Here is a 26440-nt window from a genome sequence, read left to right on the forward strand (position 1 = left end):
CGCGGCCATGGCAACGCCCGTAAGTCGAGGGGAGGAAACGGCCGCCGATTGGCTGAAATCTTTCGAGAAGGCTCGAGAAGACGGAAGCGGAAATGGCACGTGGTACGGGGAGGGGCGCCGGCGGAGGCGCCGGGGAGTAAATGCCGCAGATTCTGGAAAGTTCTCATTGGGGAGCTACTTAAAGCCGAGGCGGCCGGATCTGCTTTCTGTCTGTGCCGGGAGGGAAGGAAGGCGCGACCCAGCGAGACCCCGCGAGACCCCGTGGGCCGGCGCGCAGAGCCGGGAAGGCGCTCCCGCCCGCCGCCTGCTCCTCCTCCCCCCGCCCGCCGGCGCTCCGAGTCGGGCTGTCAGCGCCGCGCGGAGCTGAGCAGGCGCGAGGCGGCGGCGGCAGGGAGAGGCCGCGCGGGCTGCCAGCATGTCGGTGGTGGGCCTGGACGTGGGCTCCCAGAGCTGCTACATCGCCGTGGCGCGGGCCGGGGGCATCGAGACCATCGCCAACGAGTTCAGCGACCGCTGCACCCCGTGAGTGCCGGCGCCCGGGGAGCGGGGCGGGCGGGGCCGCCCTTCATTCATTTTCTGTTCCGGTCCCCCCGGGGGCCGGGCTGCCGCGCGCCCCCGCCGCCGCTTCCAGAGCCCCGGGGGGGCGCGGGCGGCCCGGGCTCGTGGGGCCGCGGCCGGGGGGGCAGAGCCATGCGGCCCTCGGGTGAAACCTCCATCTTGTGCGGGGGAGATGGAAGGACGCGCTGCGCGGCCCGGCCGGGAGGTGCCCGACTCGGGACCCGCCTGACGCCGGCAGCGCCAGGCCCGGCCCGGCCGCTAGAACGAGCTCTGCAGTGGCCTTCGGCATCCACGCCCCGGGGAGGCCGAGGCTGGCCCAAGGAGGCCGGCGCGTGTGTGCGGATGCCCGGGCTCGAGACCCGCAGCGCCCGCAGCCCCTGACGGCCCTAGTGCGGGCCCGGAGCGCCAGGCCGCGCGCCCCGCCGGGGCTGCCAAAGCCCTCACCGGGCGTCCTTCCAGTGCGTCCTTCCGGCATTGGACTCTTACTTATTTTCTTAGAAGTTAACTACGTAGATTTAATTTAAACAATCGTGCTTCTCCCCCCCTTCCCTCATTTTTTGTATTAACTGGTTTTACTTTTCAGGATAAGGTAACGTTTCTATATAGGTCAGGAATACAGAGCTGTAGCATTTAAATGGCACTGTTAGTATTTTTTTATCTTTTCCTTACCAATATCTATTTTAATCTTTTGCCATTTTTTCTTCATCATATACATATGTATGTGTGTGTGTGTGTATATATGTATATATACATATACGCATATATGCACTTGTTACTTTGAACTAAACAGTTTACTGATTCTTAAATGCCTAGAGAGAGAATGGGAAAGAAAGACTTGATAATGATGGTAAACACAAAGCGTAATGGAAGTGTCATTTATGTCAACTAATCCTTGGTAGTCTGCAGCAGCACATGAAACGAAGGGAATGACCCTCAGCATGTTGTCCCAGTCTTCACCTCTGTTCCCGTTTTTATTCAGGAGAGTTCTGGGTTAGAAAAATTTTAGACAAAGGTTATGATTTTATCATTTAAGAATAGTTACCATGACACAGATAGTATTTAAAATTGCTACTGAATGTGCTTGGGACAGTAACCTTGTCATTCATAATTATTTTATTTGTGTTATTTAGACCCAGAGAGTTGCCCTTTTAGAATACATAGTTGTGGGAATTCCTCTTAATTCCCTTTTTCCTAAACCAAAATTAACTTCTTCCTTGATGTTATATAATGGCGTTATCAAAATAGGCTGACAAGCATGCCTTGGTCATTCCTCACTCCTCTCTAGGGCTCCACTTGTAGCCTTAGGTTACAGTTAATTTATTATTCTCAATGCCTTGCAGATTGCCTGCTAATGTTACTTTGTATTGTTTTAAATATGACTTTTATTTCTTCTTTAGATCAGTAATATCATTTGGATCAAAAAACAGAACAATTGGAGTTGCAGCTAAAAATCAGGTAGGTCCTTTGCAGAAGGAACATTTCTAATCATTTCTCAAGAAAATGAAAAGTGCAAATAGAAAATGCTAATTTGAATTGTATAAACTAAGATTATCTTTACATAATTCATGCAAGTACTTATAAGATATGCCAGTGAATGCTGAAAGCAGTAGACTTTTATTGGCTCCTTGTCACAAGGCCTAACATCAGACAAGCAAAGGCAAGAACAATAAAAGATGTTCCCCAGAACCTCAGATACCATGTCCTTATGCCAGGGAGAAAGAGGAGGGTAAGAAAGTCAACTGAACCTTTGTGTGGTCTATGTACTTCTTTTGATATCAGGAACATCTGGCCAATGAAATGAGTTTTATAGAAGGGGGGCAGGATCCCTGGCATGACTAGTGAAACTGAAACCTTGTTCTTCATAAGATAGAGGTTTCCAAGTTAGCATATACCAGCCCAGGCTAGCGTTGCCAAGGAGATGCCAACAAACCTTGTCTCTTAGATTTCCAGTGTTTTCCTTTACCAAGGACAAAGATTAGGGAGCTATGATAATAGCACATCAATTCTTGGTCCTTTTTGTTTTATTGAATGAGATACCATGCACCTACTGGATTTTTTTGACATTTCTATCTTCATTTAGTATTTGTGTGTTTTCTTGTTTACTTTTGTGTGTGTGTGCTTAATACTAAGTCATTTAGCCTCTAGGCCCCAGTTTTCTGACCTAAGAAATGGGAAGCTGAATTCTGAGAGCCTGAGCTCCCCTTCAGCTTTAAGTTGATAGTCCTCTGAAATGAAAGAGTGAGGGAGAAATGTGAAGGCAAAAGGAAATAAATAGATATACGCAGAACAAACTCCAGAGAGAGAGAGAGAGAAGTATTCCTTTATGATCTTGTGAAATGTTGCCATTTAAGACAGGCCAATGTGTTGAATTTTTGTAGCTATATTCTTCACATGAGAACATTCCTGTCCAGTAATGGCAAGGAAAATTAACCCTAGGCCCATCAATAGTCTTTGCCATCTAATGCAAAAAATTTCTATAGGGAAATATTATTAAAATGCTCTTTGAAAATATCTACATTGGTCTACAGCACATGAAATGGAGAAAGTAGTGGCACCTGTGACAATGTCCTAGCCTTTGTTCCTGTTCCCATTTTCATTCTGAAGGAGATGAGAAAAAACTGTAATTTGGCAAAGTTTTAGAGGAAAATTTTTAAAATGGTAATTTTGTTTTATACTTAGGAATATTTCACATGTATTATTATATTTGAGAACGGTTATATTCTGAAACTTTATTTTCGTTGAATGTTATAATAACCCCAAATAGAGAGGGAAAGATAGTACACTACCTGATATAAAATAATTGGGAGGCAAGGATTTGATACCAAAAGCACCTATTTAAAACAAATTACTGGAATTACTTACTCAGTATGTTTTTTTTAACAATAATTATTTTAAAAACTGTCAGGATTTAAAATAATTTGATTTTTGAACCAATTGTATATTTGAAGAGATTTTTCAAAAGAGTGGGACCTTGATCTTGTAAATGAGTATATTTTCATACCTGTCTCCAAAAGATATTTCTAATGCTCTTATTTGTTTTATATTTTTTAAGGAAACTTTAAAACTCACATGTAGTTTTAAATTTATATAAAGTTATTATGATGGTAAAATATATATGTTCCAATATATTATTTCTTGTTAGACTGCAAGCCTTGGAAATAGAGCCATTTTTAAAAAGCTAAACTTGATTCTGAATTGCCCTTTTCCTGTTAAATGTACATAACCAATTGAGAAACAATTGTCAAGGAACAAAGTACATTTCATCAGAATTTCATATCTCTATTTGTCATAAAAGATCTGTGTTCCTGTGTAAGGGATCTATGATTCTGTGTATACAGATTGCCTCTCCCCTCTTATGATCATAGATTCTGAGCTGTTAAGGACCATCGGGATAATTTAATACAAACCTTCTATTGTACAAGGAACGCCCAAGCAGGTTATGGGTAATAACCTCAGCTGCTGCAATTGCAACTCAGTCAGATCTGGCTCCAGATCCAGTACACTTTGCACAATACACGCTTCTTTGAGAGTTGGCTGTCACTAAAGTAACAAATTACCCTGTGGCTGGCCTGATAATGAGCCTCTGAATTTAGTCAGGCTGGTCTTTGGGCAGTAGATGTGCCACCTTTCCACTTAGTAGGACTGGCCAAAGCTTGAGCCCTATTGGCAGTTTTTAAGGACTTTAAATGAAGGATCATAGTAGTCTTTATACATCATTTAACCTGTACAAATGAATAGTAAGGGCATTATTAAAACATCTAGATAATCCTCCCTTAACCTGTATATTAACTGTTATAATTCTGAAACTTCTTTTAAAAGCACTGTTCAAGTATTTATCTTTGGGAATACATGATCCAGGACACCTAAAAATCAAATGAAATGACAAAAGATCACTGCTTGGAGTGGAGGTGTGGGCAGTGGCAGTGGTATTATACAGAGCCTATAAAGTTCTCTTAAGCATCTTGGTGCTATAGAATACAATGCCTTAATGGTTGTTTGGTTTAAGGCAGTAGGACTAAGTGACTTGCCCAAGGCCACACAGCTAGGTTATTATTAAGTCTCTGAGATCAGATTTGAACTCTGGTCCTCCTGTCTCCAGGCCAGTGCTCCATCCACTGAGCAACTTAGCTGCCCCCCAGAAATGCCTTAATTGTTTTAAAGCAGCAAGCATCCCATTCCTGTGGCTTCTTTTGACTTTCCTGTCAGGAGAAAAAAATAGGTGACATGAAAGAAATTCAGCCATTTAAAAATTAATTTTATTGAAAGACTGACCATAAGCAAGTTAAATGTTCTGTAAAGCTTTGTGACCCTGGATCTTTTGGGATCTAGGTGTATGTGCTATGGCCAGGCTTACTTCAACTGCTACTGTGGAATATTGTTCCCAGGAGGTAGGAATGAAGGAGAATAAACAACTTAAACTATTTTTTTTCCTTCAGCAAATCACTCATGCAAACAATACAGTATATAACTTCAAGAGATTTCATGGCCGAGCATTTAACGACCCTTTTGTTCAAAAAGAAAAAGAAAATTTGAGTTTCGACTTGGTTCCCATGAAAAATGGAGGTGTTGGAATAAAGGTAATGTAACTGCATTGTAACTTTTTTTTAGATCTGCAAAAGAAATTGTTCATAATCAAAAATGTAGTTGCAAACTGGTTGATCATAGAAGCTGGACTTTTGGTTTAAAAAAAAAAAATATCCAGGTTATAAACATCCAGTTTACTATAGACTTTTGTTGCTGTCATCTCACATAATTTTCATTTACTTTTAGTGTGAAGAATATCAGATAATATACTCATATATACTCTTAAAGCACTTTGTCAGTTCCCCAGTTTATTGGAAATTTTCAAGCTGCTAAAAAAGTTATGTGAATTTTAAAAAGCTAAATTGATTTGTCAGTGTATCTAATATTTTCTTAATACTCTAATTACAGTCTTAAGAACATTTCAAAAACATCATTGCTTTTTCCCAGTCTCCTTCTATACCTTTTGCTGTAGTGTTAGCTTATCTTAATATTAATTCATAAAACTGGGAATTGAAACAAATTACTTGTGACTGCTTTTTCATCTAAGATATCTGAAAAGAAAAAGAAAAAAAAAGATATCTGAAAAGTACCTCTCCTTGGAGAAAGGTAGTGAAGTGGAAATTTAAATATAAGGGAAATTGGAGGTATTGAAAAGAAATTAATTTTAATTGTATAACAATATATTAGAGGATTATTTTATGTATTTATGGAATATAGACATTTGATTAGAGCTCATAAACATTCTACAGTTGAGGTGAAAAATTATAAATGTTCAAAATTCATAGAATCTTGGGGGGGTGCATGTTTTTTTTTGCAAGGAAATGGAGTTAAAGTGACTTGCCCAAGGTCACACAACTAGGTAAATATTAATTGGGCAGATTTGAACTCAGATCATCCTGATTCCAGGGACAGTGCCCTATCCACTGCACCACCTAACTGTCCCTAAATTCATAGAATCTTAAGAGTTGAAAAATATTTAAAAATATCTGGTGTTATAAAATTGAGTATTACAAATCTAAAGTTTTTGCATAACAAGTACAGGAAAACAATAGAAGGCAGCTTATCATCAGCACTTTGCCTTCCTAATAGGTATATGATAAATGTAGTTGGTTGCTTTAAACATCCTTGGTTTTTTATCTACAAAAGAATTTCTTAGCATAATTATTATTATTACAACTATAGAAAACAGTTCTAACAATTTATCTTTTACTTATTTGTTTTGGGGTTTTTTGTTGTTTGTTCTTTTGGTTTTGCTCCAGGTCACACAGCTAGGTAATTATTAAGTGTCTGAAGCTGGATTTGAACTGGGTCCTCCTGACTACAGGGCCTGTGCTCTATCCACTACGTCCACCTAGCTGCCTCTCTTTTTTTTAATAAGAGAAACATTTTCTTGACGTTGTTTTTCAGTTCTTTGAAGAGAAAAAGGGGATATAAAGTTTTCTTCCATTGAAAACATGTTTTGTGTCTATGTTCTGAAATTATGGATATAAATATCCTTCCAAGGAAAAGGGAACAATAGGTTGTATATTAATATTGAAAGGTAAATGGTATGATCTTTTTTGCTTCCTTCTTCCATAATAGGTAATGTATATGGATGAAGAACATTTCTTCAGTGTGGAACAAATAACTGCAATGTTATTAACCAAGTTAAAGGAAACTGCTGAGAACAACCTCAAAAAACCAGTAACAGACTGTGTTATTTCAGTAAGTAGTTGTATCATAGTTGAACAGAAAGATAGTGAAGTGAAGGTGATAGCAGATAGATAGATAGATTGATTGATTTACATTTCTTTAGTCTGTCAACATTGTTTTAGCTATATTGGACTACCTCTCTCCCCACACTGAATAGCATGTTGGAGACTAACTCTTAATCTTATTAAATCTTGCCCCAGAAAGTATGATTTAATGACTGTGGTTGTGGCTGAGTAAAATAGGAAATCTTCATCTTGTGAGCTGCCATCTGGGCTTGTGTCTGTGATGTTCCCTACATACAGACATTTGTAAACTTAGCATCTAGATAAACAGAAAGTATCATTGCACAATGTCAGTATTTTGAATTAATCTCCTACATTTTGCCATGTCTAAGTGAACAGTTCGTATCTACTTAAGTGTGATACAAAAATACCAATAATCTTTATGAAAATTACCTATCAGTTGCTTAATATGTCAGCTAAAATCTTTGCAAGATAAAAAGATAATATATTTGGGACAGTTAATATATTCTCTTCTTCCCCTCTAGTGTGTGGGGTATTTGGAAAGAAAGTATAATTGTGGTAAAGTAGATGATGAAAAAAAGAATAGTATTTTGCCACTGATTTGTCTTAACTACATGCATGTTAAATGATTACATGACTTATTATAAAGCTTGAGGCCTGGTCTCCCTCTTGCCCAAGATGAAAGTTCAGTGGACACTTTTTTTTAAATATACTTTATTTTTTTTTTTTTTACAGGAAGTGGGGTTATGTGGCTTGCCCAAGGCCACACAGTTAGGTAATCATTATGTGTCTTAGGCCAGGTACTCCTAACTCCAGGGCGGTACTCTATCCACTGCACCACCTAACCGCCCAGTGGTCACTTTTGAGCCTAATCTGTACCGCTGATTAACATGGAAGCTTCATCTTGATCTCAGGATGGCTCAGTTTGCCCATGTTTGGGCAAGATGGAGGATCCCTAGTTACTATAAGCTCACTAATCTAGTGGCAGGATTATAAGGCATACACTCAATTGACCAAGACTTATAGCTTAACTCCCAAACATAAGCAGTCTAATGCCAAGAACCATCCCAATTTCGCTATTAATTTCTATAGAGACAATAGCTATTCTGTTTCATAGGATGATTGTGCAGATATTCACTGTGAAGATATTACTGGGTAAGATTGGAAAAGAAAAAATTCAATTCATTTTTGTTTCAGGTTCCATCATTTTTCACAGATGCTGAAAGAAGGTCTGTATTGGATGCAGCTCAGATCGTTGGCTTAAACTGCCTAAGACTAATGAATGACATGACAGCAGGTAAGAAAGAAAGTTTTGGTGCAGAAAGCATTAGAAGGCTGACTCAAGTACCTTTGCCAGAGAAGGAGGGTAAGAGCCTTAAAATTGTATATTAGTATGCCACTTTTAGAAGTTAACTTGTGGTCTTAAAAGACAATTCTAGGTGTAGGTGTCAGCCTGCACTGATAGAGGAAATTTGCTCACTAGGAGTTTCCTAAGCAATTCAGTCACAGGTTGAATCAGAGAGTAGAAATAATCACTTAAAATGAACAACCAGGGGCAGGTAGGTAATGCAGTGAATAAAGCATGGGCCTTGGAGTCAGGAGGACCCGAGTTCAAACACTTAATAATTACCTAGCTGTGATCTCAAAGATTCCCTTTAGAGTCTTAAAAATTGAGGACCCCAAAGAACTTTTGTTTATAAACAAAAGGTCCAGACTTATCCTGATATTCAAAGTCATAATTTTCCAATTTTTTTTATATCCATCTTAAATTTCTTGAGCTCCCATTCTGCACTTCTTGCCATTCCTCAAGGATTTCCCATACTTAGTTTATTGCTATAATGGTATGAATGAATGAATAAAACTATAGATTACAGTAGCCTTAATGTTATAAAAAGGATTCATTCTCCATTTAGTTATTTTATCTGACTATTCTATGGTATTTCTTTATATCCTATTAGTAATTATACTTTTTTTTACATAATCTATTTCTATACTTTTTTTTCCTAGTTGCTTTAAATTATGGAATTTATAAGCAAGATCTTCCAGGCCTAGAAGAGAAACCACGAATTGTGGTTTTCGTTGATATGGGACACTCGGCCTTCCAAGTTTCTGCCTGTGCTTTCAACAAGGGAAAAGTGAAGGTAGTTACATATTCGCAAATAAGTCACAAATTCAAGCAAAAGCAACTTAGTAAAACTAAACAGTCAAATTTGTAACAAATATTTGATCTTAAGCAAATCATTATTTTCCTCATTTCAACTGAATGTAATGATTCTGGGTTCAAATCAGTGAAATAAAAACTAACCATTCAAGTATAAGTTGGAGAAAATATAGCTAGAAAGCTATTCATATGAAAAAAAGTTTTCAGCTCAAGTTCTGTCATGTTTTCCCATTGACCCATAGTCCTCTGCAAGAACGATCAGCTTGCATTTGAAATAATGTAATGTGTCCAGCTCTGAATATCACATTTTGGGAAAGTTTTGACAGACGTAGTTTTATGGGGAATGAACAAGCATGTTGTGAGTGTTGATTTAAAGAATCTAAGCATGCGTAGCCTGGGAAAAGAAAGAACCTCAAGTACTCAGGGTGTTTAGAGAAGGGTTAGTGCTAGTGTTTGGCTCTAAAGGGCAGGTCTGAGGTTGATTTCATTCTATTTATTCCTAACAGCTTTCTAGGAGCCTAGTGTGTTTCCTGTTACAAGAGATTGTGGAAGAGAAGCTAGATTATTCTTCCTTGGGATTGTAGTAGAAAGGATTCATATTTCCAGATCAAGGCTTGCATTGGTGACCTTGAACTTCCTTTTACCACCTGAGATTTTGTCATTCTTTGAAATTGGGACTAATGGTAGTTATTGGGATCTTTTTTTAAAAAAAGTTTTTCATATTTTATATTTTCAGCAAAGTGTAGAAACAAATATTTTTCCTTGTTTTACATTGTCTACAGAAGTTAACTTTACAAAGAAGTATTTAGATTTCTTTTATCTTGTCTGATTTCAATATTTCATTGCATATAATTTTCATTGATGTAAGTTGAAGTGTTAAAAACTAAAAACCTCCTGATGACATCTAAGGAAGGGGAAAACGTAGTTTCAAACTTGACTCTAAACTGGTTGTGTTTTTAATTAGGTTCTAGGAACAGCTTTTGATCCTTTCTTGGGAGGGAGAAATTTTGATGAAAAACTAGTGGAGCACTTCTGTGCAGAAATTCAAACTAAATACAAATTGGATGCCAAATCTAAAATTCGAGCACTCCTACGCCTCTATCAGGAATGTGAGAAACTGAAAAAACTGATGAGCTCTAATAGCATGGACCTCCCATTGAATATTGAATGCTTTATGAATGACATCGATATCTCTGGGAAGATGAACAGGTGAGTTGCTGATATCAAGGAAGTTCTTGACAGAAGAATCAGATGATATTCCCAAAGTTATTTTCATGGAAAGAACCAAAGCCAAAAATACTAAACTTTGAAGGGTGCGTATATTTAGTTGTGAATATGTTTGGTGCAATCATTTGATTGGATTTTTTTTTACTATTTTCTTTGAAGTTGTAGTAATTGGCCTCTCAGAAGTTTATGAGATGGCTAACTTAAGCCCTGAAAAAAAAATGAGTGGGCTACCCTACTAGTTCAGGCAAGTTCCTCTGTTTGACATTTAAAGCCCAGCACAACCTGTCCTTCAGTCTATCTTTACATCCTTTTATGTTTCTCCTCTCTTTACATGTTTCTCCTCTCTTTACCTCCATGATACAATCAGGGTTACTTTTTTTTTACATGTAACACTCTTATCACCTGGTTCTTTGCTATTGCAGATTGCCTCACCCATGTCTAAATTATACTCCATTGTCTCTACATTTTAGAACACTTCCTTCAACATTAAGCCTTTCCTGATTTTTTTCTTTAAACTAAAGTGATTTCTTGGATTTATATTGTATAAACTTAAATATGTACATGTAAAGTCTCATCTGAACAGGGACTGTTTGATAAGTGCAAGAAAAAGGCTGGTTCATTATAGATTTATTGATTACTTGAATCATGTTTCTGGATCACATCCTAAATTTAGAAAGCACTTCATTCCCTACATGTTTAAGAACTTTTTGTTTTTTGTTATTCAAAATAAATCTTCCATCTTTGTTCAGATCTCAGTTTGAAGAGTTATGTGCTGATCTGCTGCAAAAGATAGACAAGCCCCTTACCTCATTAATGGAACAAACCGGGCTTCAAGTAGAAGAAATAAGTGCTGTGGAGATTGTTGGAGGCACTACAAGAATCCCCGCAGTGAAAGAAAAGATTGCAAAATTCTTTGGGAAAGACATCAGCACTACTCTCAATGCTGATGAAGCTGTTGCCAGAGGGTGTGCCCTGCAGGTAGGTTTCCCCTCAGCTAGTATTAAAAACTAAAATCTAGATTGATGAATTGTAGAAGTTATAGCCCAGGACCTAAAAAGAAACAACTCCTCCTTGGAGGGACTTGGTTCCTACAATTGTTGCCTGGTCTATCCATCTCAGGTTTGTTTCAAAAAACTTTTGGTGTAACTCCAGTTCCTCAAAACTGAAGAGGAGTTGATGTTCTAATTTTTGTCCTTATTATTTCTTCTAACGTAGCCTTTACTTGGATTTCTCCTCAGTTCCTCTAAGAGTAGGGTTGTTGTGGTGGTTGTTTTTAAGTCTCAAGGACAGAAAGAAAAATAACAGACTGAGTCACTTAATTCAGGATCTCAGTACCATTTAGCACAATCTGCAATCCCTCTTACATCATAATCATCAAGTCGTCATTCATCTTTGCTTTCCTGAGGGGGAAAATCTAGCTCCTGAGACTGTCTGTTCTCCTTCAGTGACATTATTGGAACCTATTTTTATTGTTCCATGCCTAGCCACCATACTGTCTCATGACAACCATTCTTTTCCCTTGGCCAGCTCTAACCCTAGTCTGCCATTCATTCTGCTTCTAAACTGATTACTCTTCTTACCCTGGAAATTAATGCTTTTTGACTAAGTCATGGGAAATAATTTCAGTCAAAAAAAGAGGGGTGTTGCCAATACTCTGCCCCAGTTCTATCCCAAAAGGGAAATGGTTACTTATGTAAATGTTAAAGGCTTTGAAGTTAGATGAGGAGAAAAGGAAAAATATTTTTTTTTAAGTTAAGAGACAAAAATTAAAAGGCAAATATAGTCTTGTGCCAATATTTCTCAACTCTCCAAAGGGGAGGATGGGGGGAAATATGTACTAGTATAGATTATGAATTGATATTAATGCTCTGTACAGGTCATTGCTCTATGAATTCCAGGTGGCTATTAAATGATAGCCGTATTCTGTATGAAGCAAATGAACTTTTGAGCACTTGGCTTTCTTTATTTTTTAACTAAATTTTTCTTTTCTTCTCCTTTGATTTCAGTTTCTTTTCCATTCCTCATTTTCTCCATTCTACCTCTCCTCTACCCATTGAGAAGGCAAAGGAGAAGAAAAACTAAACTCACTACTCAATAAGTATACTTTGAACAAAACAAATTCCTACATTAGCCAAGTCCAAATTTACACACATATTCATTCTCTCTCTCTCTCCCTCTTCAACCTGCACATTTCTGTCTTTGGTAATTTTGTTGATAAGGAGTTTTTATAGTGTTACTGTTCTTGCATAAATTGTTTAGGTTTGACTCTTAAACTTTGCATCTGTTTTTACAGATCGTCCCAGGTTTCTCTGATGATATACCCTTTATCATTTCTTACAGGACAATAGTATACCCTTCATATTCCATACTTACTCAGCCATTTCCCAATTGAGGAGCAACTCCTCAATTGCCAATTCTGTGCCACTGAAAAAATTGCTGTTAATATTTTTTGATTATTTGAGCCTTTTCCTTGTCTTTTTGTTCTCTTTTGTATAATCTAGTATTGCTAAGTACACAGTTTAGCTTTTCGGACACGAGTCCAAATTGCTTTGCAGAATGGTTGAACCAGTTCATAGATCCAGCTTTAATACTTTAATGACCTGTTTTCCCACAACCTCTCCATCATTTGTCATTTTCCTTTTTTGTGAACTTCGCACCCAGACTCTGTTTCACCCTCTTCAGCTAGGCATGCCAAGTAGAAATATTGCTGAACTTATACAATATCATTAGAAAACTGCTGTAGGGTTTATATACATTTTATGTTCGAGTGGGAAGTCAGTGTCTTTAATAATACACATGCTTTTGTTCAGAATAATTAAGTGCTTCAGTGTATTCTTTTTATTGATGATAAGTAATACAGCGTTTTAATAAAACATTTAAACTCATCAATCATTTCTTTGTGTTAGGAAAAAGAAAATTAAAGCCAAGTATGAGTTTAATAGCATTCTGTAAGGAATCACCACAAACCAAAGGTAACCTGTATTTTTTCTTTCAGTGTGCCATCCTTTCCCCAGCATTTAAAGTGCGAGAGTTTTCAGTCACAGACGCAATTCCTTTCCCAATTTCCTTAGTCTGGAACAATGATTCAGAAGATGCTGAAGGGTAGGTAGCCAATATTTTTCTAAAGGAGAACAGACTGTTTTAACATGAGAGAAAAATGACTAACATATTTGTAGGAAGGTTTTCATGGGTAATATTTATCAGAATCTTCTCTGAATCAAAGTTGTCATTATCATTTCTTAAATTTAGTGAGTTGGATGAATTAGAGAGGCTCATCATTTTCAGTTTAACTATTAGGATTTTACAGCATAAAGTGGGAATATTAATGACTGCAATTAATGATGTTTTCTCTCTCTCTCCTAACTTTAGTGTTCATGAAGTGTTCAGCAGGAACCATGCAGTTCCTTTCTCCAAAGTTCTCACTTTTTTTAGAAAAGGTCCCTTTGAGTTAGAAGCATTTTATTCTGATGCTGAAGGCTTTCCATACCCAGAAGCAAAAATTGGTAAGTACAAGTTACCGTTCTGTTGATTTTTTTTCCCCCCAAAATAATGTAGATGAAGCTGTAATTAACAACTGCTTGGCACTGGGTATTGCAACTAAGAAAGCACTTCGTTATATCTAGAATATTTGGGGGGGGGGGTTCATGTAAAATGTGAAAACACAACAAAACACTGTCTTTATATTAAACATTACTGGTTCTTGCTCGATGTTCCATTTTAATGTGACATTTATTTGATGCTTTAAGGTTTGCAAATCACTTTTGTTTTCCAGTTTTCCATTGATCTCACAGCAATCCTGGGAATTAACACAGTATCCTCATTTTTACAGATGAGTAAGCTTAGGTTCAAAGGTTAAATAATTTGACTCAGGTTACACAGCTTGTAAATGGTAGTGACTGTTTTCAATTATGTGTTTCTCATTCAAGTCACTGAGATTTATCTCTCCTAGTCATTTAGTATGATGAGCCCCTCATTTTATAGTTGAAAACTGATGACTCAAGAAAGTAATTCTTATAGGAGAGAGGGTGTGATATATACACACATCAGATTTACCTTTCAGGAGGTTTAAACAACCCCAGAATATTTTTCCTTGTTATATTATTTTTCATATTACATGGAAGGGTAGTTTTCAACATTCATCCATTTGCAGGTTTTTGAGTTCAGCATTTTTTCTACTCCCCTCCCCATGATGGTGAGCAATCTGGTAAAAGTTGTACATTGTACAATCTTGTTGAACTCCAGAAATTTTAAAAATAAATAAAAACCTGGAATGTTTTAGCAACATAAGCTCATAGTAATTGTCTTTTTTCTGAATAGTAATTACTTTTGTGGTTACCTTTGAAATTATTTTCAACATGACAATGAAATTTTGAAGTTACTTTTAAGATTTTTTATTCTCAATTATAAATCCTCCCAAATTCTCTTTCCTCAAAAAACCTGGCGGGGAGAGGAAGTAAGAATTGACTTAATCATAATCATTTAAAACTACTGTTTCAAAGACCCAATAAAGGAAGTTATAGTTCACATGGTAGTTAGTTTATAGTTTTTGAAGTATTCTAAAAATATTAAATGCTAAATTTGATCTAAGTTTGTGTTAGTTTAAGGTTTTGAGAGGAATGTGGGCAGCAATGTTGGCACAGTGGATAGAATATCAAGTCTGAAATCAGGAAGATAAAGAGTTCAAATTGTCCTGCATCAGATACTGAACTAGCTAATTTTTCCTGAGCCAAGTCCCTTAGCCTCAGTTTGTATCAGTTTCCTCCTTTGTAAAATGGGGATATTCAGGACACCTCCAGAGTTGTTGTGAGGATCAAAATGAGATGTTTGTAAATGATTGACACATAGTAGGTGCTTCATTGGCGTTTACTATTATTATATTGCCCTCATTGTCAGAGGATGGGGAGTAATTACTGCCATTGAAGTTAGAAATCAATTAGGATGTGACTAGGATTCAAAGCCTTAAAGAATATACTAGTGTATATATTCCAGGCTGAAGAATGTTTGATATGCTGCAGTCATTAAGAGAGAAGGAAAAATTATGATTTAGAGTGGTTCAAGAAGCCTTTTTGAAGGGAGAAAAACCTAGAGTAGGCCTTGGAAATGTAAGCACTTGATTAATGGAGGATCAGGTATAGAAGAGCAGTCTGTTAGATAGAGCTGGTATGTATTTCTTGTAATTTTTGTGGCATGTCAGTCTTATGGTCTTTGACACTCTTCCAAACATGTTGCTCTGTTTTAGGTCGCTTTGTAGTCCAGAATGTTTCAGCTCAGAGAGATGGAGAGAAATCTAAAGTCAAAGTTAAAGTACGTGTCAACACTCATGGCATTTTTACAATATCTACTGCATCAATGGTAGAGAAAATTCCAACAGAAGAAAGTGAGGGTTCCTCTATTGAAACAGATGTGGAGCATCAGAATCAACTTCCACCTGAAAACTCTGATGTTGATGTAAGTTTGTGGGTACATGGGAATGAACTATATAGGAAGTTTGTAGTGGTTTGGTCCATCTTAAGGGAATGGTGAAAGGGAATTAAAAAATAAGTTGTCTAAAAATAAGCAGCAATAATGCATTGAGAAATGTGTTTGATAATTTCATCAGATGTGACTTAGTACTTTGTCTTTAAACTGTTACATGAAGCAAAGCAATTTCTAATTTAAATGTTACTCCAGATCTTGTTATATTGCTAAACACAGGATAGAAATAATTCAATGTTCTACACTTTATAGATGTTTATTGAGTATTGTTTTGCTTGCCTCACTTATACAATAGAAAAAGCTATTTGGTTTGTCTAATAAATATTAAAGCTGATATCCTACCCTACCACCCTGCATGATTAAAAAAAAACTTGCATTTTATATTTCTGAATGATTTATTTTTTGTCTTTTTGTGATTTTTAATAAAAATAGCATAACTTAATACTTACTGAATGTTAGGGAATTCTTTCTATATAACTTAGATCTCGGATTCCATTGCTAAGAATAATAGTAGCCTGCATAGGAAATAGTGACACTGAGAGAAAGTTCTAAAGCATACCAACTTGTTAATGTATTCATTAGGGATTTTGAAACAGACTTTGGTCAAAGAACTTGTGTAGCAAAACTAAGACTCTAAATTGAAGAACATACCACATCAAACCATACTGGGCAAAAGCAATTCCTCCATTCAAAGGAGATAAGCTTACCAGTGTTCTTTTTTTGTGTTCCTTCATTAACTTTATTGGTATTTATGGCCTTAATTTACTCTCCTCTGCCTTTTGGGACTCCTGGTAAAGTTTACAGGAATCATGTATTTGCTTTAGCCATCCCAGAAGCTTACATGACTGAAAAGGGAGTCACAAATAGATGAATACAGAAGGGTTTGAGACTTTACTCATTGAACTCAAGAAGCTATAGCCAACTCTCAATCATCTGGTGATATAGGATAAGTGCTACAGATAGTCCAAAAACCTTCTCCACTAAACTTTTAGTGAGACTTCTTTGTTCTGTCTACTAAGCAAAATAGCCTCTCTCTGCTTTTTGTAACCCTTATGGAGTGTTCATAATCACACTGAAAAAATAAAGGATCCTGCATAACCTACAGATTGCAAAGATGAGGACATTTTCTCCAAGTAATTGAGAGTTGGCTGTATATATCCTGAATACCGGTACTCAAGAATGAAGGCCACACCAGGGACTAGAGCATAGAATAAGGACTGTCACTTTTGAGGGCCTGAAAGTATGGATCTTGAAGAATTGTGTTCAAGTGAAAGTTGTCACACTTGGTGGTTGTCATCACATTGCCTATATTTTTTTTTAATAGCTTTGTTAATTTCAACCAAATTTTTTTACAGGTTGGAAATTTCTCAGTTTCAGCTTGCTTTATCAGACACCTTTTTTTCCCCTACAGTATAGCAGAAATTGAGTGAACTGACTTTTGATGCCCTTTAGTTTTAATAAAATCAAGTACACATGCTTTCTACATCCTTTGTGCCTGGGCTTTCATTTCAGAAAAATATCCAGCAAGACAACAGTGACGCTGGAACACAGCCCCAGGTACAAACTGATGGTCAACAAACTCCACAGTGTCCCCCTTCACCTGACCTTCCCTCTGAAGAAAACAAAATCCCCGATGCTGACAAAGTGAGTGATTTTCTAGTTCATACCATTAGACAATATTACAACTTGTAAGCATTAATCAACAATACAGAGTTAACCTATTCTCTTACATAGAATTTTTATGGTAACTTTTTTTTCTATTAACATTTAAGTCGATCCAATGTTTTGCTTTTGTTCCAAAAGCTTCTAATTGAAGGAATCTTTAATTTGCTGCCATTCAGTAGTAGAAAATTAGTTAATTCATTATCTTAGGAAATTAACTCTTGATGGCAGCAGATATAGTAGATAGATATAATTTTACTGCATGTGTTCCTGAGGTGTGTTTTTTTTAATTGATCACTTTAAGCTGGTTTTAACTTTTTTTAATGTAAATAGGTGTAGGAAGATTGATTCTTAGTATATTTTCTCCTGAAATCATTTTGTATTGTATTAAGAAAATTATGAAGAACTAGCAGTAAGCAGAACATTTTTAAGCAATCTTCCCCTCTCCTGTTACATGGATTTTACATGAATATGTGTAATAATAAGCAGCAGCACAGTGCAACTGTTTGCCTGCATTTATACAGCCACCTCTCAATATTTTCCAATAGAACATTTGATATATTCAGTTGGTGTTGATGGGTCTGCATGTGCAAATGTATTTAAAAACTAATTTGCTACTTGGTCAGTTTTTGCCCTGAATGCATGTGAAATTTGTCCTCTAATAACTGTCCATAGCTTTTTCTGCTTTAATTCAAAAATTTTTTACTCAAAAGTAACTTCATTTCTTTATAATTAAATTTTCTGACACATTCTACTGTGGTTTCCCAGCTGCATGTTACCATATTGCTTTACACTTCGTTTCAACTAGTCCCTTAAATTGATTCCAGTATCATGTCTTTACAAGTCACTTAACCATGCTTCATCTTGTGATATCAAATTATCTTGGATATCTTTTTCTACTGTCCATTTATCTTTTTGATCAAGTTTTAGAGTTTGATTATAAATTTCTTCCCTTTTCCACCCTATGCCCCAGTTAAAAGACAAGGTTGAGCAATAGAATCAGTGCTATTTGGTTAATACCAAAATCTACCTCACTAAGGTCCTAACTGTGATCTTGATCTGGTTTCTGTGATAATGCTTTCTGATAAAGCTGTGCTTGCCCAAATAATAGAAATCATTTATAGTTCTGTATTTCAGATGAGGATTTTGGAATGAGGTTATGCTTTTTCCTAGAACTTAATACCATGTGGTGTATGCAATAGGCATTTTTGTTTTATATACATACATACATACATATATGTATGTATGTTTATATATATAATCTCATGACCAAAGTTATCTTTTAAGTTCTTTGCTCATGCAGAAAGGTCAGATATTTACTTGTGTGCATCAGGAACATAATTGCTCGTGGGAATTGTTGTCTTTGTTCACAAAGTTTATAGAATAAGTGCCTAGGATATTGACAGCATCTCTTAGGTACACCTATTGATATATCATCAAACATGACTGCATAGAAACATTGAACTTCATCTTATTACATAGCTTTTCCTTATCTTGATAGGAAAGGGATAAATTGAAACAGTTTTTAAATGCTTGCTTCATGTCACACATTCAAAAAAAGATCTTCAGATCCTAAATAATAGTCAAATATTAGCTATTCTTGTCAGTTATTTTCCTTCTCGTACAAAAAGATCCTTTAAAACATCTGTCTGCTATTCTTAAATATTTAGGAAAATTTATCTACTCTTGAAATATTAAGGAACGGTTTATGTATACATATAAGCAATACCTTTGCCCTTTCAGCCCTACTGACTTTAGTGATATGCCATCAGGTTCAGTAGCTTTGCCAATTTTTTTTTTGCACTGTGTAGCAGCAGTAGCCTCAAATTAGCTTGTCACACCCTTGTGCTTGACAGAATTTCATCCCAAATAGCAGAAGCAAAACTTAATGTTTGATCTATTCTAAAAAAGGATCCTGAAATGGCTCTAATTCAAAGGTATTAGAAGTATGACTTAATCCTCATGCCTTCTTTAAATCTGTAGGTAGAGATATTCACTCTTATTAGTATATACACCTTTCTTGGTTTCATCTTTCACCAACTTATTACATTTTTTTCTTTCAGTTTTCTATAGACCTTATTGTAGTTTTTTGTATTAGGAGATCATTCCTTCCCTCTAACAGTTTAACCTCCCTTTTATTCTCCTTCCAGCAATACTGGTATCATTAGTTAACAATACAAGTATTAATGATGGCTATCTGGATGGTCAAATTGTAGATATGTTCTTCTTGAAAAATGATAATTGTCTGGTCTAGGTGAAAGGTCAAAATGTAGTTTCTTGTCAGCATCTTTGTTTCTTTTAAATCATATTTTGTGATGCACACGTTAGTCTCTAACGTGAATAATAGTCTTACCTTTTATTCGCTTTTTTCATCCTTGTAACAACCAAGATGTCAGTAAGAGAGGACTTTTTGACATGGTCATATGTGCTTCTTCACTAGGTGGAAGAGCTTATAACATTCATAAAGCTAATCACTGAGTGAAAATGTGACTCATTGCTATTGTTATTTTTCTAGTGCTCAAGAGAAAGTCAAATTTTTGGTAGAAACAACTGTGATCAAAACTTTGGGTTAATTTAGCTAATAATCTCTGTGAACTTGGATTTCCAATTCTCTGGGCCTCAGTCCCTTTTCTATAACTTAAAAAGTCTTAGCATAAATAATCTGAAAAGTTCCTTCTTATCCATAAATTTCCTCAAGATCCTTCGCATAATATCTTATAATACATTCTGGACCAGCTATTCTAGTCATTACTACTTTGAGCATCACAGTTATTCATGGAAATATTTGTTACCTGATCATATGGTCTGAATTTTTGTAGTCATTCTCTTGTGATAAGGATGTACTCTTATGTACCCTTAGGATAGTAAAGGGAGGGAAAACCCTTGTGTTTACAAAACAAAAACCAAAGACTTAAGTAGCCGAAATGAGAATTATTCAAATTTCCATTGGGTATTTATTTTCTTAGACCTAAATTCCAGAAAATCACATTAATCATAGGTGTTGTCCAGGTTGTTGAACATCTTCTAGTTTTGTACAAGTATATGAAAATGCTGGGATTTAGAAATAATAATTTTAAGTAGCATATATTGGGTTTTCATTTTAAAAACTATCACATTCTTCTTAAACTAAGGATGTTGAGAATTTGAAGAGATCACAGGAAGAGCCACTAAGATGGAGAAGTAAAAGGGACTGAGGCATAATTCTGTGAGGATAGCATAAGCATCATAGGAGAGATATAAGTAGATACAAGAAAAATTCTGACAATGAGGTATGTTAGTCATTAGACTATATTAGTAGTTGTACAAAAGTTCATCCATATCTCTGTAACTATAATTATGGCTCTTATTAAAGATGAAGAAAATGGTTTCTCAATCTAATAAAGATGAGGCCCATTTAAGTTGTGTAAATATGTCTGTATAGTTTTTTTAAAGGAATATCTAAGGATTATTTTCTTTCTTGAAGGCAAATGAAAAGAAAGTAGATCAACCTCCAGAAGCTAAAAAACCCAAAATAAAGGTGATAAATGTTGAGCTTCCCATTGAAGCAAATTTGGTTTGGCAACTGGGAAAAGACCTTCTCAACATGTATATTGAGACAGAAGTAAGTTTCCACTCAAGTATTTTTTTAACACATGTCTAACTGTGACTGATGTATTGATTTATATATTCAAATAAATTTTGTCTTAACTTGAATTTATAAAACCAGAGAAATATGTAAATACAAATAAAAGCAAAAAACAGTTGTAACTGAGTCATACAGACCACTAAACTATAATACTTACTGCATCAATGAAATTGTTATTTGTTTTGAATTTCTTAATGCACATGAAATGACAAATATTGGCCACATTTGAGGAAACTTTAAAAAAAATCCTTAAAAATAACATTGTTGCAAATAGCTGGACTTTCAGGCCATTTGACTTAACTGAGCCTCAAAGGTCCTTGTCCATAAATTAAAAATAATAATCTGTAGCACATACATCACAGAATTGTGAGACTCAAATGAAAATGTACGTAAAATATTCTAACTTTGTCTTGTAAAAGTACTGCAGACTCATAATCAGAGACTCATAGATTGATCAGCAAGGCACCTGAGAAAGTCTGATCACTTTCTTTCACAGGATGTAGGTTGACTTGCTGAAAATCATGTATTGTAAATAGAGAATTCATTGTTCTGTGTCTGATCTAATACTCTCCCATCTGTTGTGGATGACATTTTGACAAACGTGATGTTATTTATCAAGTTTTATGGTAAGAAACTCCTGGAATGGTCATGGTATTTGAAATCTTAGCCCGGTCAAATTCCAGGACACTCTGAAATAAGAGCATTTGGAGAAACAGTTTCACTACAACAGTGTTGATTGCAGATGATGGGGAGGTCAGTGTCTATAGATAGAACAACAAATCTGATTAATAAAATAGTTATATTATTTTCTTGATGTTCATCGGTTAAGTTTATTTAAAGCTGTCTTAACCAAAGATTCCCATTGTTGTAATTTTAAAGTGTAATGAAGCTATTTGCCTACGTATTTCTTTCTATCCTAAGTGCAAAATGTGCTGACTGGCATAAATCATAAGTATATCTGATACACGCAATCATGCAGTTGATTTAAAAAGTAAAAGTATTAGGACAGTTGGGTGGTGGAGTGGATAGAGCACTGGCCCTGGAATCAGGAGGACCTGAGTTGAAATCCAGCCTCAGACACTTAATAACCTAGGTGTGTGTGACCTTGGGCAAATCACTTAACCCCATTGCCTTACAAAATAAAAAGGGAAAGTATTAATCTTAGATTCTTTTTAGCCAGGTTTGATGGTTATAAAGTGCGAGATATTTTTTTTTCTTCTTACAGGGCAAGATGATCATGCAAGACAAACTTGAAAAAGAAAGGAATGATGCCAAAAATGCAGTAGAAGAATATGTCTATGAATTCAGGGATAAGCTGTCTGGTCCTTATGAAAAGTTCATATGTGAACAGGTATAATGTATAAACTTGGGACTTAATCTTCCTGACAAATTTTTGTTTTCTGGTCCACAGAGTATTGTGTTAGCTTCAGCTTATAGAAATTTGTCGACCAGAGTTGTTTTCAGATGGCAAAGATGATTGATGACAAAACAATCTTCTTAGTTAGTTACTTAGTATCAATAACTTCAAGAAACCAAAAGCCAAAACCTAAACTGTATTATTTTGATCCCCACAATTTTGGGGGATTTTGTTTTTATGTTTTGCTTTGTTTTTGTTTTGGGATTGGTTATTTTTCCTTGTCCCCAAACTCAATTTAGAGGAGGAGTGCTGCTGAGGGTGGCCTCTTATGATTCTTTTTTTTACTGCCTTTTTTCAGTCTTACTATGTCCCCATCTGTATAATTTACCTCTTGGCCTCTGTCCTGGGCCTTCTTTTTCCTCCTGGATTTCTTGGGTGACTTCATCTGTTTTCATGGGTTTGGTAATCATCTATATAAATTATTTCCAGATCAAGCTCAATATCAATAGGTAAATATCTACATATAAACTGACAAATAGAAACAGTTAATGGTAGCCATCTGAATATAGGGCCTATTTCTTAGTTTTGCAAAATTTACAGAAGTTTTGAGGAATAAATGAAATGGTTGTCATATATCTCATTTGGTTTAGAAATTAGGCATTCCGATTAAGATTACGTTTCGAGAATATTTGAAGAATTCAGCACAACTGAATATGCATACATTTATTTTTGTGTCAGAATTTATAGTGGCACATGTATATAGTAAGTGTTTAATAAATGCTTATTACTTATGCCTGTTTCCAAATATTCATTTGCTTTCTCTTTAAATTGGAAACCTCAAGTCTAGAGTAGGTTATGGGAAGATTCAATGTTTTAGGACATTTCATATCTGTTCCTAAGTCACTCCAAAAGTGGTCCAGTTCGTTTTAAGACTCCTGTTCTACTGAGTTTGAGAGCATTAAAGGGGGAAGAATGAAGATCTGATCATAACAACTTTCGAACTGCAGGAATTAGGAAGAAATTTATAAAATTATGAGCTTGAATTGATTTTTATTTGAACATTCGCGTGAATAGATTAATTGACTAAGATCCAAGATGTTGACTCTTTGTTGGTTGATCCTGATGTCAGCTGATCTTAAAGATGAGTGACATTGTTCTGTATTAGAGTTTTGAACTTGTTATAGTATAACCATTATTTCTTACATTTGTTATATTCATTATGAAGTTAATGAAAAAATTACTTCGAGGTCTCAATAAATGGTGGGGGGGAGAATTAATCTTATAAAGTGGAAAATTAGTGATAGAATCTTTTGAGTGACTGGTCTGCTATAAATTACTTGGATTCCTCAAATTACATTGTAAGCACAATAATAATCTATATTTTTTTTCAGGTGAAGTAATTGAAACCCCAAGGTTTCAACCCCTGCATTTAACAGGCTCCTGATTAGAAATGCCAACATGATTCTTCCAAATCCTCTTTGAAGAATTTTATGTATAATTTTTTAAAAAACCATATATACTTTACCATTATTTGAAGCAGATGCATTTAATATTCTTATCCTGACTTCATTTGAAGAAAGTAAATTCCACATATCTATTTGAGACAGTATTTTTCACTCACCTATCTGAAGGTTTTACGTGAACTTAAGTTTGTATTATTTCAACTTAGCTCCACAAAATAAGACTTAAAGCCTACAGATTTTAGCACTTATGAAATAAGTGTATCTAGACTCTATTATGGTAAAGCTAAATTTGAATCCTCAACTTGTATTTTTTTAGGATCATCAAAATTTCCTGAAACTCTTGACCGAGACTGAAGATTGGCTGTATGAGGAAGGAGAGGACCAAGCCAAACAAGCTTATGTGGACAAGTTGGATCAGTTAATGGTAGGGCACCTAGCGGGGCCATTCCTTTGTTTTGTGATATTTAAGTCTTGCAGAATAAATGAAATGGTTATCATGTGTCTTGTTTTAGAAATTAGGCACTCCAATTAAGATTAGATTTCAAGAAGCTGAGGAACGACCAAGACTGTTTGAAGAATTAGGACGAAGACTGCAACACTATGCAAAAATTGCAGCTGACTACAGGAATAAAGTGAGTCCTTCAGTATATGGTGAGGTGAAAACTGTAGAGATTACCATTAACAAATGATCTAACTAGGCAATTTCTGTAACTAGGAAAATCCTCCTCAGTAGAAAGGAAATCAGTGTTTTGGATTGAGTTGTCTTCTTGCTCCATCAACCACACTTGAGAATTTGCCCAGAAACCAATTGTAATATAGTGGGAATGAGTTGATATTCTTTCAGAGATTTTAATTCACTGTTTGTGCTTTGTTAACTGTCCCCTCTATTGAAGGAAACAGTTTACATAGAATAACCAGTTTTGTTTCTCTATTCAGGATGAGAAATATATCCACATTGATGAATCAGAAATGAAGAAAGTTGAAAAGTCTGTCAATGAAACAATGGAGTGGATGAATAACGTCATGAACGCTCAGGCTAAAAGAAGCCTTGATCAGGACCCTGCTGTGAGAGCCAGTGAAATCAAAATGAAGATAGAGGTGAGCCATAAATAACATGTTATCAATAAGATTGTGTCCCAGAGGAGGATTATATTCCTGGACATTGACGGTGGCCATTTTCATAAAGACAGTTTATCAAATGAGCTTCTGGCGACTTGCTCCTTTTATCCTCTTACCTCTTCCTGCATCTTCTTTGTCTGCCATTTAAATGTTTAGTGATCAATTGAATCACATCCCCTAGGAAAAGGGAAAAGAAAGCAGTTAAATCCTAATAAACAATAAATATAAATGAAGAGAGGCAGTTTGTGTAGTGGCTAAACTGCTGACGTTGGAGCTAGGAAAAGCTTATCTGGGTTTAAGGTCTACCATTGCCATATCCTGGCTCTGACCCTAGACCTCTCAGTGCTCTCAATTACTCTCCAAAAATCTGAAGTTTCTTGCTGCATTCTTACCAGTGACACCACAGTCTAGTTTTTTTCCTATTGAGAATGAAAAAGTTTTTGCATTCCTTTCCCAAATTAGTACATAGAAAACTGGCATGGTAAAAAATGTTTGATCTGTCTTTGTTCAGTCTGTGAAACTCAGATTTATAAAAGAGTTTAATATGTAAAGTTTCATTTTAGCAGAATAGATTGACCTTGGATAAGGAATTAGAAAGTGGAGAATAAATCTCTCCAAAAAGGCATAAAGCAGATAGAACTGGGCTAACCTCATTTGTCTTTCTGCCTCAGGAATTAATCCATATGTGTGAACCAGTTGTAACACAACCAAAACCAAAAGTAGAATCTCCCAAGCAGGAAAAAACATTGAACGGCCCCAATGTGGATACGAATGAAGGTTTTGAAGTAAAAAATAATCTGAATGCTGAAGGCATGCATCAGAATGGAGATTGTCATCCCAGCGACAACAGCACTATTCACATGGATTTGGACTAAATCACTTGGAAGTTAAGCAGGGTCAAATGAAGAAAATATTTTTGCCCTAGTATGCAATTCTAAGAGACATACTGAGACTTATTTATATTTTCTTTTTTAAGAATGTTTAGAAATTTTTTGTGTATTATATGGAAAAATGCAAAGCTTAAGTCTGTAGTCATTATGATCCTAAAAGGGAAAATTGCCTTGGTAACTTTCAGATTCCTGTGGAATTGTGAATTCATACTAAGCTTCTGTGCAGTATTAACCATTTGCATCAGTAAGGATGAAATTAACTTGGTCTTCTGGAGAAAAAAAATGTACTGCTCATTCAAGAGGGTTGTGACTAAAAGTCTTTAAGCATTTTGTTTCTGCCAAGGTAGTTTTCTTGCATCTTACCCTCCATTTCCGCATGTGTGTGGGTGTGTATGTGTGTAAATATGATTAAATCTGACTTCATAAGGGCTTTCCAGAATAAATTGTCTAATAGGGTAGGACATTTTTCTTTGTTATTTAAAATTCATTGAGTAAAAAAAAAAAGATAGTGAAGTGTATTAGTAGCATGCAGAACAAAAACTTAAATTTTATCTCTTGCTAAACAGTACATTGTCCTGTGGAGATTTACCAATGAAAGAAATGTTGATCCTGTTGTAACTGGTATTGTGAAGCATTTAATGAGCTTTAATAATAAAGTTCATAT

The 26440-nt window shown here is 35.9% G+C and overlaps 1 protein-coding gene across 3 annotated transcripts; it reads left to right on the forward strand.

Moving 5' to 3' along the window:
* The first annotated feature begins 7 nt into the window (after window positions 1-7).
* HSPH1 (heat shock protein family H (Hsp110) member 1) lies at window positions 8-26440 on the forward strand. Of its 3 annotated transcripts, none has more exons than XM_074216102.1 (18): window positions 8-128; window positions 1961-2013; window positions 4995-5135; window positions 6664-6786; window positions 7995-8094; window positions 8805-8938; window positions 9923-10167; window positions 10935-11163; window positions 13181-13287; window positions 13555-13688; window positions 15425-15633; window positions 17173-17304; window positions 20786-20923; window positions 22173-22298; window positions 24084-24191; window positions 24280-24399; window positions 24704-24865; window positions 25558-26439. In XM_074216102.1, the coding sequence occupies exons 1-18, from the start codon at window positions 8-10 to the stop codon at window positions 25759-25761; spliced, it is 2586 nt and encodes an 861-aa protein (XP_074072203.1). In that variant the 3' UTR covers window positions 25762-26439. The 3 variants fall into 3 exon arrangements, with proteins under 3 accessions (XP_074072203.1, XP_074072202.1, XP_074072201.1); XM_074216100.1 differs by lacking the exon at window positions 8-128 and adding an exon at window positions 378-522 and having other exon boundaries at window positions 1956-2013; XM_074216101.1 differs by lacking the exons at window positions 8-128; window positions 17173-17304 and adding an exon at window positions 377-522 and having other exon boundaries at window positions 1956-2013; window positions 25558-26440.

The sequence above is a fragment of the Macrotis lagotis genome, chromosome 1 (genome assembly GCF_037893015.1).
Source record: "Macrotis lagotis isolate mMagLag1 chromosome 1, bilby.v1.9.chrom.fasta, whole genome shotgun sequence".
In the NCBI taxonomy this organism is placed as follows: domain Eukaryota; kingdom Metazoa; phylum Chordata; class Mammalia; order Peramelemorphia; family Peramelidae; genus Macrotis; species Macrotis lagotis.